Source organism: Hyperolius riggenbachi, chromosome 4 (assembly GCF_040937935.1).
Source record: "Hyperolius riggenbachi isolate aHypRig1 chromosome 4, aHypRig1.pri, whole genome shotgun sequence".
NCBI classification, from domain to species: Eukaryota; Metazoa; Chordata; class Amphibia; order Anura; family Hyperoliidae; genus Hyperolius; species Hyperolius riggenbachi.
The window spans coordinates 257,531,811-257,550,441 of NC_090649.1; the positions used below are offsets into that span (position 1 = coordinate 257,531,811).

Here is an 18,631-nt window from a genome sequence, read left to right on the forward strand (position 1 = left end):
ACATAGCTTTCATCTCCCATTCAGTCTAATTGGCAAAAAATAAATAAATAAATAAACTGCAGCAGACGACCCATCCTCAAAATCTGAAGTGAATACCTTCATTGAGGCTGATTTGTGTCACGTGATCAAATTTAAAAAAAAAAGAATTTAACAAAGGCAACTTAAAAGAAAAAATATGGGCACTCTGCATACTAAAGTTATGTACACACATTTGTTGTTTATATTGGCTAGAACAGGTGGGGGCAAACTTGGCCCTCCAGCTGTTATGGAACTACAAGTCTCACAATGCATTTGCCTTTATGAGTCATGACTGTGGCTGTCAGACTCCTGCAATGCATTGTGGGACGTGTAGTTCCATAACAGCTGGAGGGCCAAGTTTGCCCATGCCTGGGCTAGAACGATAATATTCATTTAATGTAGTACAGCTCCCCCACAACAACATTATCAGTGATTTTAAATGTGGAATCAACAACAACTGACCTCTATTTTTCTATTGTAAACCCTGCAGCTGGCAACCATCCTTCCCTCTCCCATCCCCATAGAAAAGAACAAGTATGCAGAGGAGTTAGTCAGTACAGCAAACATTCCCACAATGTTCCTTCTCAGTGACAGCTTTGCAGCATAAGCTACAGTAGAGTCCCAGTTATTCGGAACTTAGATAACCAGCAATCTCAAGCAACCAATAGAAATAGCCAACAGTATTCTGAGTGGTGAAGGCCAACGTCTTAGGAGATTTGTAGGCTCTGCTGTGCTTGAAGACTGGCTTCCATGGCTCCCCCAAAGTTAATATACTTTCAATTACTGTATTTTAACATTTAATACAGGGTTCATGGTATGTATATAGAGTGGAGTAGTCCTCTATTATCTGGAACTATTTTTAACAATGAGTCTCAAGCAACCAAAAAGCACACTTATCTGGCATTAGCCGATCCCCATAGGTGCCGAATAACCGAGACTGTACTGCATTCCATTGAATGCTCTTCCAGAACAGCAAAACTTGTCAGTGCCATGAAAATAAAGATATTTATAAAAAGAGTAACAAAACTGTATTCAATTACACTATCGTCACAACCATATGAACATTTTTCTGGGATGCTTTCCGATTTGTGATTGATTACTAAATTTCTGTGAAGAAAAATGATTAAATGTGTAGTTTTCAATGGTAAATACAGATTTAGATAACCGAATAATAATTTGTGACTTCCTGGTTGATGAAGTAATGTCATATAAATGTTGAACTCACTTGTACAAGCAATATAGGATGGATCAGAATGGGCTCGGTAATAACCATCTTCACAGTCACAACGGGATGAACCTTCTTTGTCAGAGAAGCTATGTGCTGGGCACCGGGAGCACTGCAAGTCTTGAGACGACGATTTATAGAATCCACGGCCACATGCTAAGAGGGTGAAAAAGACAAGATAAGGCATCTTTGGAAAATAAGAGACAATCTGCTGCCTCAAGGCTTTTGCAGGCAATGCACTTAAATACAGATACAGTACTTTAAAATATATAAGGAAAGGGGTACAAGTTATGTCCTAAAGGAAACCTGAACTGAAAATAAACTAATTTTTGTAGTACAGTTGTATATAGAAATGTCCTGGAGTCTCATGTTCTTATTTTTAATGTAAACTTCGGAGCTAAAATGTAACCGCAGCAATGTCAGTGTGACATAAGTTCATTCAGCTCCAAACAACATAAATAATTAGCTTTTGACCTTTTTAGGACTCTTGTGGTATCAGGATTGTTTGCTGAGCCCATTAAAATTATTTTGGCTTCTACCTTTTCTGGAGAGCTGTTACCACAGTTCATCTTTTTAGTATCTTTTTATAATAAACAATACATTATGTTTTCAAACTAAGCTTTACTCAGTGGTATACCAATGACATGCAGCTACACATAGGACAGTTGCTTTAATTTGAGTCCCCTTTTTAATGAACTGTAAGGGCAGTATCACATTTGTCTTTAAGTACAAACATGGCTGTATTTCTCAGAAGTATTTACAGTAGTGTACAAATTACAAAAAGGAAGCTTATAATAGACTTACATGAAGTAAAATATACATCAAACAGCAGTGCCTCATTACAGCAGGCACCACAAGGTGTTATGTCATCCTTTTATGGCTGCTTTCCATTGCTATACAGTACTCCAGCGACTGCTCAGAGTAAATATGCAAACAGTGACCTTTCTATGCATTTCTACTTGTCTAGGCATCCATAAGAGAGTACTTGGACATTTTAGTTGCTCACATTAGTGCATTAATTTGAAACAAGGGGCATGACAAGTCTCATAGCCAGAAGCTCATGTGTCAACAAAGGCTACAATTTGCCTGGTAAAACTACCTTCACTAAACACAAAACAAAAACTGCACTACATAGAGTAGTATATATGTGCCTCATTTTTTGTCAGAAGTCAGTGTCCAGATGTTGCAGAGGGCTAATCCGTCACATAATTTTAGAAAAGGACTTAAAGGGGCACTATCGATTAACATGTGTTTTTTAACCTGAGTTTGAGAGAGTTCCTGAAGTGCTGGTAAATAATGATGTATACATTTCATTTGCTCATCTCTGTTGTTCAGGGTTGCTCGTAAACTACGCCAGCGCGAATCTACGCGTTGTAGTACGCAACTACGCATCGTAGTTCGTAGGCGAAGAACTACATTTCCGCGTAGTCGTAGTCCCGCTATGCGAAGCTTCGCCCGCTACGCGTAGTTGACGTATGTATTGCGAAGTCAACTACGCGCGTGGTAACTGCATCTATATGGATCTAGTGTTGGGCCGAACAGTTCGCCTGGCGAACCTCTCTGGGCCTCTCACTACTTCCGGGTCGCAATGACCCAGAGTAGTACGCCTGCGCTGCCCGGCGGAGCGCGTCCTAGATCACGCTCCTGTTGCCGGGCGCTCTCTGCGCATGAGCGTGACGTCATTCATGACGTCACGCACATGCGCAGAGAGTGCCCGGCAACGGGAGCGCGATCTAGGACGCGCTCCGCTGGGCAGCGCAGGCGTACTACTCCGGGTCATTGCGACCCGGAAGTAGTAAGAGGCCCATGAATTTAGAGATGTTCGCCGGCGAACGGTTCGGGAACCATTCGCCACATCTCTATATGGATCATTGCGCATGCGCAGAAATATTATTGCCCTTTTATACGCATACAATTCTGCATCGGAAGGTGGAATGTACGCTTATATTAGTTTATATATGCACATAGGTAGCAGATTATTGCGGAAATTTTTCCGCATAAGGGCATAAGCGGTCGCATCAACTACGCTTCGCACTACGCGAAGCTTGCGTATTTTAACGCGTACTCTACGGAATGCAAACGTAGTGAAGTTTCTGATTACATAGCTGTAGATTGCGAAGCGTATTTGCGTAAAAATACGCGTAGTTCCAGCGTAGAGAAGTTGGCTGACTACGACCATCCCTGCTTTTGTTTACTGTAACAAATTCCTTTCACTCTGAACTGACACAGTCATTTTGTGACGGGAGAGTGAACAATGAGGGGAGGGGTGATTACCCTCACTGTTATCTCTGTGTAACTGCATGTCAGAGAGCTCTCAGAAGCTGCCTGTGTTTCAGAGCTGTCTGCAGAGAGCAGAGGAAATGTAACTTGTTTTAAACATTAATTGTGTGAATCAGTGACTCAACAGCTTTTCATATCTTTTTTGCTTTCAGGGAAAAATACTCTGTAGTATGATATGCAAAAAACTACACTGGCTGTGCATTGAAGTAGACACCCCTTTGCAAATGATTTGTCTCAATAGAGTTAAATCCTATACACAATGAATTAAAGCTTTTGCCTCTGATATTTAACATGAAAATTAGGAAAATGTTTACACAGCTACTTAGACATTATTTGTACATTGTCATTTTAGAACACTTAAGTATTGATAGTATTCCTTTAAGGTGGCCACTAACAATACAATATTTTTCATCCAGTTTTACCAAATCTATGTAGTATAAGTGTAAACTGAGTGAATATATTAAACTAGTGACCTTAACCCATTTAAAAATGGGCTAAATCTGTCAGTAATTCACCGTGCGCGCCCGCGCACACACACACATGACCGCCCCTTCTGGCCCTGTCCTCCTCCGGCTCTCGGCAGTGTCTCTGCGTCTTCTCCCTGCACATGCGCAGTGCTAAAAAGCACTGACACACAGACAGACGCAGGGACACTTTCCTATTATTAGGTAGGATGGATAATTTAGGCAGTTACCTTATATTGCAGGCAGTTACCTTATATTACATAGAAATGAGCAAACACTACCAAATGAGAAAGGTACCAGGGAAATAATAAATACACACTTAAGTCCAGAAGGACATGACCCTATAGGTACAAATAGTAAAACTTATTCTTTGACTTTATTAAAACACTATACGAGTAAAAGTGAGATACCCCAGTTGTGTATGCTCTCCTGTGAGGGTCTCAAATGAGTATACAGTTGTCAGGGTGTGGGGGTCTTTGCTCATCATTAAACGTTCCGCACCATTACATCATGCTCGCTGGTTTGACAACTCTATAAAGGAACTAAAGAAACAGTGACGCAGACTGAAACGAAGGTGGCGCAAACATCAGTCTCCTGATGACAAACTTTCCCTAATTGCTCACCTGAAAAAATATCAAACGATGATTAACAAAAAGAAGTCCTTATTCCTGTCTCACGAAATTGCAAATGCAGCCAACAGACCTGCCCAACTCTTCCGCACGGTTGACAGTCTCTGCAATCCATCTTGCAGGAAATCCAGCATCAGACCTTCACAAGAACTGTGCGAGAAATTTGCCCACTTCTTCTCAGGCAAAGTCTCCTCCATACGATCTGCCATTCAATTCACAGCCCCAGAAACCCATGCAGAGCCATATAACAGGTGCAAAAATAGCCTACCACCATGGTCTGATTTTAAGGTAATCACTGAAAAAGACATCTTGGATATCCTCTCAAACCTTCGCCAGACTACCTGCGATCTGGACCCTGGCCCCACTAAGTTCATGTTGAAATGCCCTGAACTATTTACACCGGCATTCCACAAAATAGTCAACGGCTCCTTACAAGAAGGGTGGTTTCCCTCTACTCTGAAAGAAGCAATCGTCAGGCCTCTACTCAAGAAACCATCCTTAGACCCAGATGCTCTAAACAGCTACAGACCTGTCTCAAACCTCCCCTTTCTGGGAAAAGTTATTGAAAAGGCTGTCTACCTCCAACTTGAAGCCAGGCTCTCCAGAAACAACATCCTTGACCCTCTTCAATCTGGTTTCAGGAAATATCACAGCTGTGAAACAGCCCTCACCCAGATTTGCAATGATCTGCTCATTCCAAGAGACAAGGGTCAATGTTCCATCCTGATTTTGCTCGACCTCTCAGCGGCTTTTGACACAGTCGATCATGAAATCTTACTCAACAGGCTACAAGAGTACTGTGGCATAGATGGCATTGTTCTCCGGTGGTTCAACTCCTTCCTGGCTGGCAGAACACAAAGGGTAGCCTTAGGGCCCTTCCTCTCCAACCCTGTACCACTAAAATACAGTTTACCTCAGGGCGCAATATTATCCCCTTTACTGTTCACCATATACATGCTGCCACTTGGAGAAATCATACAAAAACATGGCTTGACATATCATTGCTATGCTGATGACACCCAGCTATATTTGTCATTCAAACCTGACGTCACAGACCCTACTCCACAAATAAACGCATGCTTAGCTGAGCTTCAGGAGTGGATGAATAATAATTGGCTAAAACGTAATGCTGACAAAACTGAGGTTCTTGTTATCGAGGGCCAGGGCTCAACAGCAAAGCAGCTCCAGTCTCAACCAACACCGCTAAGGATAGGGAGCTCAGACCTGAACAACTCAGACTGTGTGCGCAGCCTGGGAGTACTAATTGATGGGAAATTAAGCTTCAGGAATCAAATCTCAGCTGTTGTGAAACATTCCTTCTTTCACCTAAGGAATATTGCAAGGATTAAACACCTAATTCCTTCAGAGGATCTTCCAACCCGAGTTCATGCCTTCGTCACATCAAGGTTAGACTACTGCAACGTCCTCTACACAGGCCTGCATAAGAAAGACTTACGCCGCCTGCAATTAGTACAGAATGCCGCCGCAAGGCTGTTAACGAGCCAACCCCGCCATTGCCACATAACACCAACCCTGAGCTCACTCAACTGGCTACCGATAAAATGGAGAATTCTGTTTAAGATTGGCTTACTGACATTCAAATCCTTGCACAATCTGGGCCCTGGATACCTGAAGGACTTGTTGCAACTACATCACACCCCCCACAATCTTAGATCAAAAGGACATAACACCTTGGTCACCCCCAGAGTCCACCTCAAAACCTTTGGAGACAGAGCCTTTTGTCATGCTGCCCCTACACTTTGGAACTCCCTGCCACACCCAATCAGGACAGCCCCATCCCTGGAAACATTTAAGTCTAAACTGAAAACCTACCTTTTCAGTCTGGCATTCATGAACATCTGACTATCTCCTCTGTAACACAACCCAGCCTGAAACCCTGTATTAATCTGAGACACAGCTATGTGCTTTGAGTCCTATGGGAGAAAAGCGCTTTACAAATGTTATTGTATTGTATTGTATTATTGTATCCCCCTTAGCTACAGCGTGAAGCACTGCAACAAGGTGTAGCTATCCCACACCACTTGACAATTGCCCACACAGATTTACAGTATGTAGGAAGGACAATGGAGGACAAGGGGGATGAGCAAAGACCCCCAAACCCTGACAACTGTATACTCATTTGAGACCCTCACAGGAGAGCATCCACAACTGTGGTATCTCACTTTTACTCGTATAGTGTTTTAATAAAGTAAAAGAATAAGTTTTACTATTTGTACCTATAGAGTCATGTCCTTCTAGACTTAAGTGTGTATTACATAGAAATGGTAAGATTGGATGAAAAAGATTATATCGTTAGTTAGTTAGCTTTAGCAAATCTCCCTTAAATCAGAAGCCTGAGGGCGGCAATTCCCACTTCTGTCATGTTTTGTGATAGTCTTGAATTCGAATATCTACACTCCTTATTCATTTATTGTACAGTGCTGCATGACATACGGTATTGATGATAATGATTTTCTTCACATTTCTGAGGTAAACGTTTTATCCCTTAACCTATCAGTCACCGATATACAAATGCATTGAAAAGTCAGTAGAATACTGCTTTAAAATGTTTTTAACAAAAATTATGAGGCAGGCACAAGATGAGGCCAAGCAGGCTATGCACTACTATCTGACCTTATAGTTTGGAAGCCTATCAGACTTACAGACTGTCCACATAAGGTCCATTTATTATAATGGACTGAAAGGCTCAGTTCACAAACTGTCTGTTCGGAGCAAACAGTGCAGTGTCTGCTCTGATGAGGACATAGCTCCCAACTGTCCCTCTTTTGGAGGGACAGTCCGTAATTGGGAGCCCTGTCCCTCTTTCCTCCTCTCTCCTCCTCATGTGTCCCTCTTTTGGGACTTTGTCCCTCTTTCTATGTAAATATATATATTTCTCTACTAAAAATGTGTTTGATTGACTCTAAACTTTATTCCCATCCTTTAAATTGATACATTACTAATTTTAAAATGTTAATATGAAGGAAAGTGAACTAGGATAGAAAGAACCAGTGTGGTTTGAATTATAAAACATATTTTTGTTATGAAATCTTTATGGTATTCATGACTCTGGGTGTGTTGGGGGCGTGATCAGGGGTGTGGCAGGGGCATGGCTTAAGTGTCCCACTTTCTCGTCTCAAAAAGTTAGGAGGTATATGAGGACTTGTATCTGGTTGTAGTCCAAAGCAGTTTCATTTCCATCAGTTTCCAGGGAAAATGTATTTGTTGTCTGGAGAAATCGATGAGGGTGGATTTTTCCACTGCAGACTGACAAGTGTGAATGGATCTTATTAATAAATAGGATCCGTTCAATTGTCCATTTTTGTGTTCCGCTGTGATCCGGCAAAGAGTGTTGCTAAGTGTGTTAAAGGAATACTATCAATACCCAAGTGTTCTAAAATGACAATGCACAAATAATGTCTAAGTAGCTGTGTAAACATTTTCCTACTTTTCATATTAAATATCAGAGGCAAACGCTGCAATTTATTGAGGGTAGGATTTAGCTATATTGGGACAAATCAATTGCAGAAGGGGTGTCTGCTTCAATGCACAGCCAGAGTTGCATATCAGACTACAGAAAGCAAATATCAAACATATCAAACTCTGAAAGCAAAAACAGTATGAAAAGCTGTGACAATTAGTTACATTTCCTCTGCTCTCTTCAGACACTTCAGTCACAAACACAGGACACAGAAGCTGCAGCTGTTGGGAGCTTTCTCTCTGTCACACACAGAGTTACACATAGAGTTAACTGATCAAGTGTGAGGGGAATTTCCCCTCTCCTCATGGCTCAGTCTGCTGTCAGTTTTGGCGTCAGTAAAGTTTGAAAGTATTTTGATAACAGTAAACAAAGAGGTTGCTACTAAAATGTATACACCAGTACTTAGCAGCACTTCCCAAACAATTCCTGTTTCAATTGTAAAAAAATATGTGAATCGATAGCATTCCTTTAAGCTTGGTTCCCATCTGTAGCTTCTGCAGCCGGATAACGTGTGGTTAGCGGGAGTGGACAGTGTTGTGTCCACTCCGATGGTCCGCTGTGGTCTGGCTGGAGTTTGGGGCAGATGAGTTACCTCCATATGCTACATGTAGCATGCATCTACTTGCCCGGGATTATCATGAACAGCACAGAAGTGCGGCCTGCATACCACAACGGATCCGTTGTAGAGTGACAAGTGTGAACACCTCCTGTATATGAAATAGGAACCGTTCATTGACAGTTTTGCGATGTAATAAAATGGACAAAAAATTGTCCGTTTTAAGCTCAAGTGGGAACACAGTCTTACAGTGTGAATCAAGCCTTACTCTTATGTTAATAAAAGTGTTTATTGGTATAATATTGATATGCACAAAAACATTATGTTACACTTATTGGAATCGTTGCTATACTGCTTTTACTAGAAGCACACATCTCATAAGAAAATTGAGTTGTATTGGTTGTACAATGCTGCTACAAGTAATGTGAATGACACATATGAGAAAACAAAGTGTGCACACAAAGCACTGGAAATCATTAAACATCTCACAACACAGTGGGAAGTATCTGAATCATCAGTTCAGAAAAAATAGCAGCAGTGACTCCATAGCCAGTCCAGGAGAATGAAACGGTAAGACTGCATTCAAGGCAGTCTTTGTGCAGTCATGCAGTGCAGTTTTTTCAGTGTGAGGCTTCTGTAATAATACAAAGTTAGCTGGATTTTGGGTATGAAAGTCCTATCCCTCCTCCAGCTGCTTCATACACTGGCCTCTCCACCTATACACAAGGCATAGCATATTCATATGGATAATGAGAACGAGATCCCAGTCCAATTACAGCAACCCTGCTAGTGCCTGTCAGGGCTAACGAGATCCTCATTTTATTAAGCAGTGCTGCAGTATTGTATAAAGGCTTGCCCACAAGCAGCATTACACACATTGTAATTTTTTTACAGTGACTATAGTGTTGCTTTAAAGTGGACCTGAACTATTGCACAGGACAGGAGGAAAACAGAGAGAAATGCACCCTGTATGTATTTAGAGAGTTTAGCCTGTCTAATCCCCCTCATCTGTGTCTAATCACAAGTTGTAATTTGATCTTTCCCCTGCGTCAGCTGACTGCCTTGGCAGATACGCTCATTGGAAAGCATATGATGTTAAAGTGGATCCGAGATAAACTTTTACTTATTGCATAATTGTGTTCCTTTCATATAGTTTTTAGGGCATTCCTCAAGCCAAATTTTGTTTTGTTTTAATATTCCAATTCCATATAAACTAAACAAGCCTCGCCCACAGCTCCTTTTGTGCCTTGGTACTATAGCAAGGGCTTATGGGAGCTCAATCTGGGCAGGAGGAGGAGGTTACTAGCCATTGATTTCAGAGGAAGAGGGGAGGAGGGAGGAGGAGAGGGGATTGAATTTACACACAAGCAAGCTGATAGCATCTCCAGCCCTCAGCCTGTGACAATGTGACAAACAGAACATGGCTGCCCTCATTGTATCACAGGAATAAATAATCAAACTATTGAAGCTGTCTGAAGCTAGATATGCTGTGTACACTATCTAAACTTTAGATAAGATATATAGACAAGTTACTTGTTATATTTAGTTTTTCATCTCGGATCCACTTTAACAATATTTTTGCTTCCATGAAAACAGGAAGTAGAAACAGTGCAGATGTATTGTAGGATTTGTATCAGCTGTAACAAAGAAATCTTTTTCTTTACAGGTTATTATGCTGTTGCATATCTTCTAGAGCAAAGAGGAAGTTCCGAGTTCAGGTTTGCTGTAAACTGATTTTTGTTTTAAACTACATTATTGCCTATGAATGTGCACATATGTTGTAACTAACAAGAAAACATGTCCTTTTATGGCTAGTTCAACCCTCGGTAGCCTGTTATGGTTCATTTGTATAATGTCAAAATGCCAACTTGAAATCCATATTTTTTTCTTCACAAACTTTCTTTCTGTTCCTTAATCCTTAAAGAGAACCCGAGGTGGGAATTACTTTTACTATTGGGGCACAGAGGCTGGTTGTGCGCACTAAGACCAGCCTCTGTTGCCCCATCGTGTGTCTCCATGTCCCCCCTGCTCGCCGCTATACCCCCCGCATTGCTGGCGACACGCAGCGTGTCGCCAGCTCAATGTTTACCTTGCGCTGTCAGTCAGCGCTGCTCCCCTGCCTCCTCCACATCGGCGCACCCGCCCGTGTCCCTTCCCTCCCGCTGATAGGAGGGAAGTGACGCGGCGGGTGGCGCCGATGCGGAGGAGGCGGGGGAGCGGCGCTGACTGACAGCGCAAGGTAAACATTGAGCTGGCGACACAGCCAGCAATGCGGGGGGTATAGCGGCGAGCAGGGGGGACATGGAGGCACACGATGGGGCAACAGAGGCTGGTCTTAGTGCGCACAACCAGCCTCTGTGCCCCAATAGTAAAAGTAATTCCCACCTCGGGTTCTCTTTAAAGTACAAAAATCCATAGCTGTGCCAATAATGGTATAACAAAAAAGGAAACATCCTCAACCATCTCAGTTCAATAGAAGCACGAGTCATTATCGCCATGGCAGTCGGCCAAAAGACAAGTAAAGCTCAAATAAAACACTTTCTTTTTAAAGCGATTCTCCTTTAAGAGAGAAAATCTATTGTCAATGCCGTGGTTAGAGGAGCTGCTGGTGAATCATGTTAAAACTATTTGGTGAAGTTAAAGCAATAAGGATAGATCTATTTGACTTTCATTATATCTTGGATTAATATGTTAAACAGCATACATTACTATTCGGTTGGTCTCTTAAGGTCTGCTTATATTCATGTTTTCTTACCAAATATTAAAACCAGCAAAGACATTGCAGTGACAAATGTCTGCTTAAATGGAATGGGTTCACCTCATGTGCCTTTCACAGGCACACAGAATATGCAAAATGTTCTGTGGATTTAATTTGATAGCTTTTTGCTACTAAAATGGGTGCAATGCTTAGATCAAAGGAAAGCAAAACTGTAACAGAGACAAGCAAATCTCTGAGAGACACAAACAGGCTGATCACTGTTTCTAGTCAGAATCAACATGCAGACAGACCTCTTGCACAAAGATAAGCACATTTTCATGGAAACAGAACCCCAGGAAAATAATTGTCAGAGTGTAGCAAATCCATCTAAAGATGTTACCAGTGAAGGAGGAAAAGTGGCTGCAAGTGCCAACAACCAGGCCCCCAAGAGAAGTGTGCTATGACCTCAGGATCCTGTCACTGCTGTCAAGACTTTCACCACTGTCTACTGCCTGAGATTTATGTTTGGTTGGTTACTTCCAGCTTTTTCTGGTTTATATTTCTGCAGGTGAACAGCAAGAATTTTGTTTCATGAAACATATATAAACTGCCTGAATGAAAGCACGTATAGGTAGAGTCTACAGGACTGGTGAAGAAGTTTTTATCTCTTCATTATGCAAATGTGACTACAAGCTGCCATCAGCAACCCCATGCACTAATGTATATTCTTGTGATGTGTAACGGTAGTAATGAATAACAAAACTGATGTGATCATGCATCAAGGCCTACCTCACTAAAGGTAACTTCACAGTATTTTGTTGGAACAAAGGTGCCAGTGTAGTGTAAAATATATTGCTGTAATTACTTATCAGTGTAGGTTATACCCAGTCTGACCCAATCCCGACCCGGGCAGAAACTGTCACTTGCATACCTGATGTTTAAAGGGTACCAGAGATGAACATTTCACACAAAATAAACATATCAGTCGATAGCTTGTAAAGAATAAATGCACTACCTGATAATTTCGCTGCTCTGGTGTGCCTTCGAGTGTTTTTTATCCATTATTCCTCCAGGAAAAATCCAATATGGCTGCCAGCTCATATCCCTTCTGCTTCCAGGTTATGAGCTGTTCTGGATGTACTGTCTAGCCTAAGAGACTATAAACAAGCAGGGCTGCTGCTGCATTCATTTTTCTGGTATGCTGTGCAGCTGCCTGTAGGAAGTGTCACTCATATCATAAAAATTAAAACTGCATGATCACTGCACAGTCAGTGCACACACAGATCACACAGCCACGCTTCTCTGTTTGAGAGCTTCCTTCTCAGCAGCAGCAGTATACAAAGCAGGAAAGCTGAGCCAGAAGGGGGCAGGCTTGGGCTTGAAAAGACTTCACAGAAGAATGACTCAGCTATAATGATTCCTGGTCAATCCTAGACTGAATGCTCAGTCGGGGATTCTTATCACAACTGATAACAGGTAGATTTAGCAGAGAAGAATGAAACTAAAAGCAGGGTAGGTGTTTACTGTCATGTTCCCACTAATAAATGTAATAAAATACATGGGGGTGCTTCGTCTCTGGTTCTCTTTAACTTTTCAGGCAACGAAAGAAAAAAAGGAATACAGCCTAGTTATTTGTGTGCTTGACACTGTACATACACATGTTTATCTCATCATGTCACATGTCACCTCAGTTGTCCTTTAAAGGTGGGCAGTGGTGGACTTACCTCCCCAAAGTTTCAACAGATTAGAGTCAGTTGAGAACAATCATTTTTATTTCTTACTCCAAAAATTGCTGCCATTTTTGGAGTAAGAAATAAAAATGATTGATCCAACAAAATACTAATATCCACCCTTGGTGGAAGGGTCCGTGCCCATTTTTCTAATTCTACGAAGAGCAACTTCTTAGCCTGAGTGGGAACTGGATAATTTCCCCATCTGCTTATACAGTGGTTGCCTTGGAAGCAGCTATTGAAAAGAGTATCAGCAGGGTGGGGTACAGAAAAAATGTCTCTAGGGGATTGAGAAGCCAACCTAACTATGCATACAACATGACTATCTACCCACTTTGATTTTCAAGGACAGTGAAATTTAATGATAGTTGTTTTGAGCACTATGGAATTTGGATTTATAAAGCTTTCATTTCCATGTACCCCGATAAGTATCAACATGTTTAAGTGTTAAGGGGCCCATACACTCAGCCGATTATCGGCTGATCGATCAATATCGATTGCAAATTGATTGGCCAATCGATCGATTTGTAGCCAATTTCAATCGATCTGACATGTTGGAAAATTTAGAAAGATCTGTTGAGATTGCTTATCATTTTGCATTGGACCTAATGGAAATCTGATGGCAAAAAAAAATGCCATCAGATCGATTTTCAATAGATTTCATACTGTTCCTAGTAAAAAATGTTCCTAAACACATCAGATAGATCAGAGATCTATCTGCTGCTAATCTAACGAGTGTATGGCCACCTTTAGAAAGATCAGAATTAACAAAAAAACAAAACAAAAAAAAGAAAGTAAGAACAGGATTAGAGAACAGTAGGGTCAGATTAAGGTCAGGCTTGGCCTTGAAGTTGGAAACAGTGCCTGCCTAGGTTCAAGGCTCAAGGTGGCCACAAACCAAACAATTAAAAAATCCAATTTTCCACCAATACGATAAAGAGCTTTTCCTTGTTTTCGATTGTTAAATCTGATCAAATTTCCTGTTTTTTTTTTTGGGGGGGGGGGGGGAGTGTACATGTTGAAAATTTCAGACCAACTTTATCAAGAATTGTATGGTGTGTGATGAAATTTCAATTACTTGATGTTCAGTTCCAATACATTTTTTCTGAGCTTTCAATTAATTTAATTAATGATTGGGCAACAACTGAACATAGGTGTGTGGTACATTGGTCAGATTTTTGACTTGTTACAATCAGTCAGAAAAATTGATTGCAATTCTTGAATTGAACAGATATTTAAGAAAAAAATGTGTGTGTGGCCACACAAACCATACAATACAAAAAGATCGGATTTCCCGAACAATCAAAAGGGTTTTTTTTACATTCGAGCAATAAATCCAATTTCCCATATTTATTTTATTTTTTTCGATGAAAATCAATTGGGAGTGCTGGATTTTTCTGATCAATTTTTATAAAAATGTAATAGTGTATGGTAGATTGTCAATTTATTAATATATACACCCAATGTTCTCAGAGTTTCCAATCATTTTTATCATAATTGAGGAAAAATTTAACATGTTTGGTACATTGGTCAGGTTTTTTAAATGTTACAATCTGTCAGAAAAATTGATTGGTACTCTTGAATTGAACAGATACTTAAAAAAATGGTATGGTGTGTGGCCACCTTTAGGTTAGATATTTGGCACAAACATGATTGATACTATGATGAGTATTACGATAAGAAATATACATGAGTACGGTAATTATAGGGTTAACAAGACATGTTTATGCACCAACTAGGGAGCATATGTTGGGAAAGGCTCAGGTCAGGAAAGTTAGGGTTAGTTGGCGCAATCCAACATATTGTTTTTTCTTTCACTGTCTTCACTACCTATGTATTACAAATAAAGCACCAATAGTAACAAAAAACGCCATATACAAAATATGGTGAAATCATAAAAGCAAGATTTAGTTTATCCAAGATGAAGCAAACTCATTTCACATAACAGAAAGCTATAAATGTCAAAGCAATAACATCAGTGTGCCGAAATGCCATTTATTTTTCAAAATGAACATGTAAAAAAATGCCACAAGCTTGCAGCATTTTAGATGTCAGATGTAAATTCAGACACTTGCAGCCTAGCTGAGGTGCCATGACAGAGACACCTGGGATCCCAACAGGCAAGCAATGAAACTGAAGCTGAAGCTTTGCATTATGCATTCCTGTTGTATTTAGGCTTCCTTTATTTGGCTTTCACAGGTTATCGGACTAATGGCATGCTAAGTATTCGTATTAGGAAATATCCATGTAAGCTGCAGAAACTCACTGCACTTAACTGAATATCAGAGCGCCAGCCTTCCTCATGCATTTGCAAGAGAAGCCATGTATATTTATTAGAGCTTTCATTTCATCACTCGAAAAAAATAAAAACATGCCAAATCTAAAGATGCTTCACAGGATAAAAAGTAAAAGATTCCAATGCCTCGCATTTAGTTTAAATAAGCAAATGTCACTGCTTGCTGATTAAACATCATGGATTTTTTAGTTTTAAAACATAGCCATCACTAAGAATTTTAAATGGTGCATTAAAAATCTATGAATACCGTCAAAAAACGCCAAGATTATTTTCTGAAAGAAACAAAAAGTGGCTGTTTGTTAAATTAATTATTTAGGATGATCAAGGAGTCACTAAAAACATGAGTGAATCTCTGCAGTCTTAGCGGAAGAGGCTGCCATTCACCTACGATGTCAGTGGTGGCCAACGAAGGTCGCAGTTGTCACCCTCAACATCACCAAGAGGGTGCACAAACAAATTAGTGAACAAAATAGTGGGGAGGATGACAAAATCAACTTCAAAATCTTTGCTACGTTGTAGTCATTTGCCTTACTTCAGTGATTATGCATTTGGAATTATGCTGCTTGAAGGAGATTGCATGTGTTTACCCTGCATTGCCCAAGTGTAGGAGAATCCCAAGTAGTTTGGCCAGCCAGAGGTGTAGCTTGTGAGCCATGCAGCCCTGAAAGGTACAAGCCAGTATTTAGGTAGCCTAAAAAAGACAGGGGATGCTCCTACACTCCATCAGAACTCCCAGCTTCAGAATCAGAATTAGAATCACTTTATTTCGCCAAGTACAGCAGAGCTATACTCGGAATTGATTGTGGTACACATGGCATAGACATAGTATGAGAGGACAGAGGACAATTGTGCAACACATACAGTTAACAATGATACACGTACAGAAATGCAGTAGTGATATAGATATGGCTTTCAGGTGAAACAGTCCAGAGGCAACAGTAAGTCCAATAGAGCTGCTACTGATAGTGGATGGGTAGTGATGATACAGTGGTGATAAAGACAGCGACAGTGGCCCGGGCAGTGGGGACCAGGCAGGCAAACGGGCGAGAGCTGGCTGACCGACCCAGTCAGGGCAAGCTAATGGGCGGGCCTTGTCGGGGGAGGGTTGGAGTTAAGCAGCCGAACTGCTTGGGGGAAGAAGGAGTTGTCCCGCTTGGTGGTTTTGGATGTTAAGGACCTGTAGCCGCGGCCCAACGGGAGGAGCTCGAAGTAGCGACTGCCTGGGTGGGAGGGGTTTCGGGAGATCATGGTAGCTCTCTTCATCATCCTAGCAGAGTGGAGTAGATCAAGGGGTGGAAGAGGAGACCCGATCTTTTCTGCATCCGTTATGACTCTCTGCAGTTTGTGCTTGTCACTGGCCGTTGCGCCCGCGTACCAGACAATGACTGAGGAGCAGAGGATGGATTCTATGGTGGCAGTGTAGAAACATGTTAGCAGTTTCCGGGACATGCCGAAGCGCTTCAGCTGGCGCAGGAAGAATAACCTCTGCTGCGACTTCTTCTGAACTTTGGTGGTGTTCTGCCCCCATTTCAGGTCATTCGTGAGAGTCGTGCCGAGGAACCGTACCGATGACACCCTTGAGACTTCAGTTCCCCCATTGAGGACAGGTGGGAGGGGGGGAGGGTTCCTCCTGAAGTCTACGACTAGTTCAACCGTCTTTGCTGTGTTGAGTACAAGGTTGTTGTCTTCACACCAGTTACAGATTCTCTCGACTTCGCTGCGGTATTTGTGCTCCCCGTTGCTGCCAATTAGGCCAATGATAGTGGTATCGTCCGCAAATTTGATGACCTTCACAGAGTCTGCGGATGATATGCAGTGGTTGGTATAGAGGGAGAACAATAGTGGTGACAGTACACAGCCTTGTGGAGCCCCAGTGTTGGTGATTCTTACGCTGGAGTAGCAGTTTCCCAGCCTCCCCTGTTGCGTTCTGTTCGTCAGGAAGTGCCTGATCCATGCCCGGAGGGTGGGATCCACCCCAAGCTGCGTCATGTTTGTGAGCAGGCTGTCTGGGCAGATCGTGTTGAACGCTGAACTAAAGTCCAGGAACAGTAGCCTAGCATAGGAGGCAGTGTTGTCTAGGTGCTCCGTGACGTATGCCAGGCTGGTATTGATGGCGTCCTCCACAGATCTGTTTGCCCTATATGCAAATTGGAGTGGGTCAAGGTGGGCGTCCGTGAACCTTTTCAGGTGGGCAAGGACCAGTCGCTCCAGCAGCTTCATGATGTTAGAGGTTAGGTCCACCGGTCGGAAGTTGTTGTGCTCAGTGCTGCCTGGTTTCTTGGGGACTGGTACAATTGTAGACTGCTTAAAACAGGAGGGGACTGTGCCATCCGATAGTGACCGCTTGAATAAGGAGGAGAGCACAGGGGCTAGCTGAGGAGAGCACAGGTTCTCAGGCAGATCAACGACACTCCGTCGGGGCCAGAAGACTTCCTGGGATTCAGCTTGTGGAGGAGCCGGAGTACCTCAGTTTCGTGGACCGCAGCAGGAGCCAGGGTGCCGGATTCACCCAAGGGGAGGGGGGTCACCATGGTCATGTCTGTACGGTCAGCGACCTGGGTGGGTTGTCGCTCGAACCTGCAGTAGAACTCATTGAGCTCCTCTGCCAGTCGAAGACTTGGGGTCACCGGTTGAGGAACGGGTTTGAAGTTAGTGGCCGCTCTCAGGCCCTTCCAAACCTCTTGTGTGTTGGTAGACTGGAGGCAGAGCCCCAGCTTCTCGGAGTAAGCCCTCTTTGCTGATCGCAGCTCTCTTTTCAGGGTGTACCTGGCCTCCCTGTACTCCTAAGGTTAGCCAGACCTGTGCGCTTACTCCTTGCGTTTCCGAAGCCGGCGGAGCTTGTCATTGAACCAGGGCTTGTTATTGGGGAAGACCCTGAAAGTCTTGGATGGGATGCACGTATCTTCGCAGAAGCTAATGAAGGAGGTGACATTTTTGGCCCATTCATCAAGGGAGGGTGCCTCGAGGGTCGACCAGTCGGTGGTGTCAAAGCAAGCTTGTAGCTCCCTTTTTGCCTCGGCTGTCCATTTTTTGGTTGTTTTGATGGTGGGCTTTGAGGTCTCCAGGAGCCTCCTGTAAGTGGGGATCAGGTGGAATATGTTGTGGTCTGAGTTTCCCAGGGGGGCACCCTGGGAGGCCTTGTAACCGTTCTTGTGGACCGTGAAGCAGTGGTCCAGGGTGTTTAAGTTTCTGGTAGGGCAGGTTATGTGCTGCTTGTATCGGGGCATCTCATGTCACAGGTTCGCCTTGTTAAA

The 18,631-nt window shown here is 42.5% G+C and overlaps 1 protein-coding gene across 5 annotated transcripts in view; it reads right to left on the bottom strand.

Moving 5' to 3' along the window:
• Positions 1 to 18,631, bottom strand: part of EPHA7 (EPH receptor A7) — a 316,908-nt gene that overhangs the window by 164,595 nt on the left and 133,682 nt on the right. For all 5 annotated transcript variants that reach the window (XM_068231180.1, XM_068231181.1, XM_068231179.1 and 2 more), the window contains exon 4: positions 1,244 to 1,399. In XM_068231180.1, coding sequence (XP_068087281.1) covers positions 1,244 to 1,399 — 156 coding nt within the window. The remainder of the gene's footprint in view (positions 1 to 1,243; positions 1,400 to 18,631) is intronic.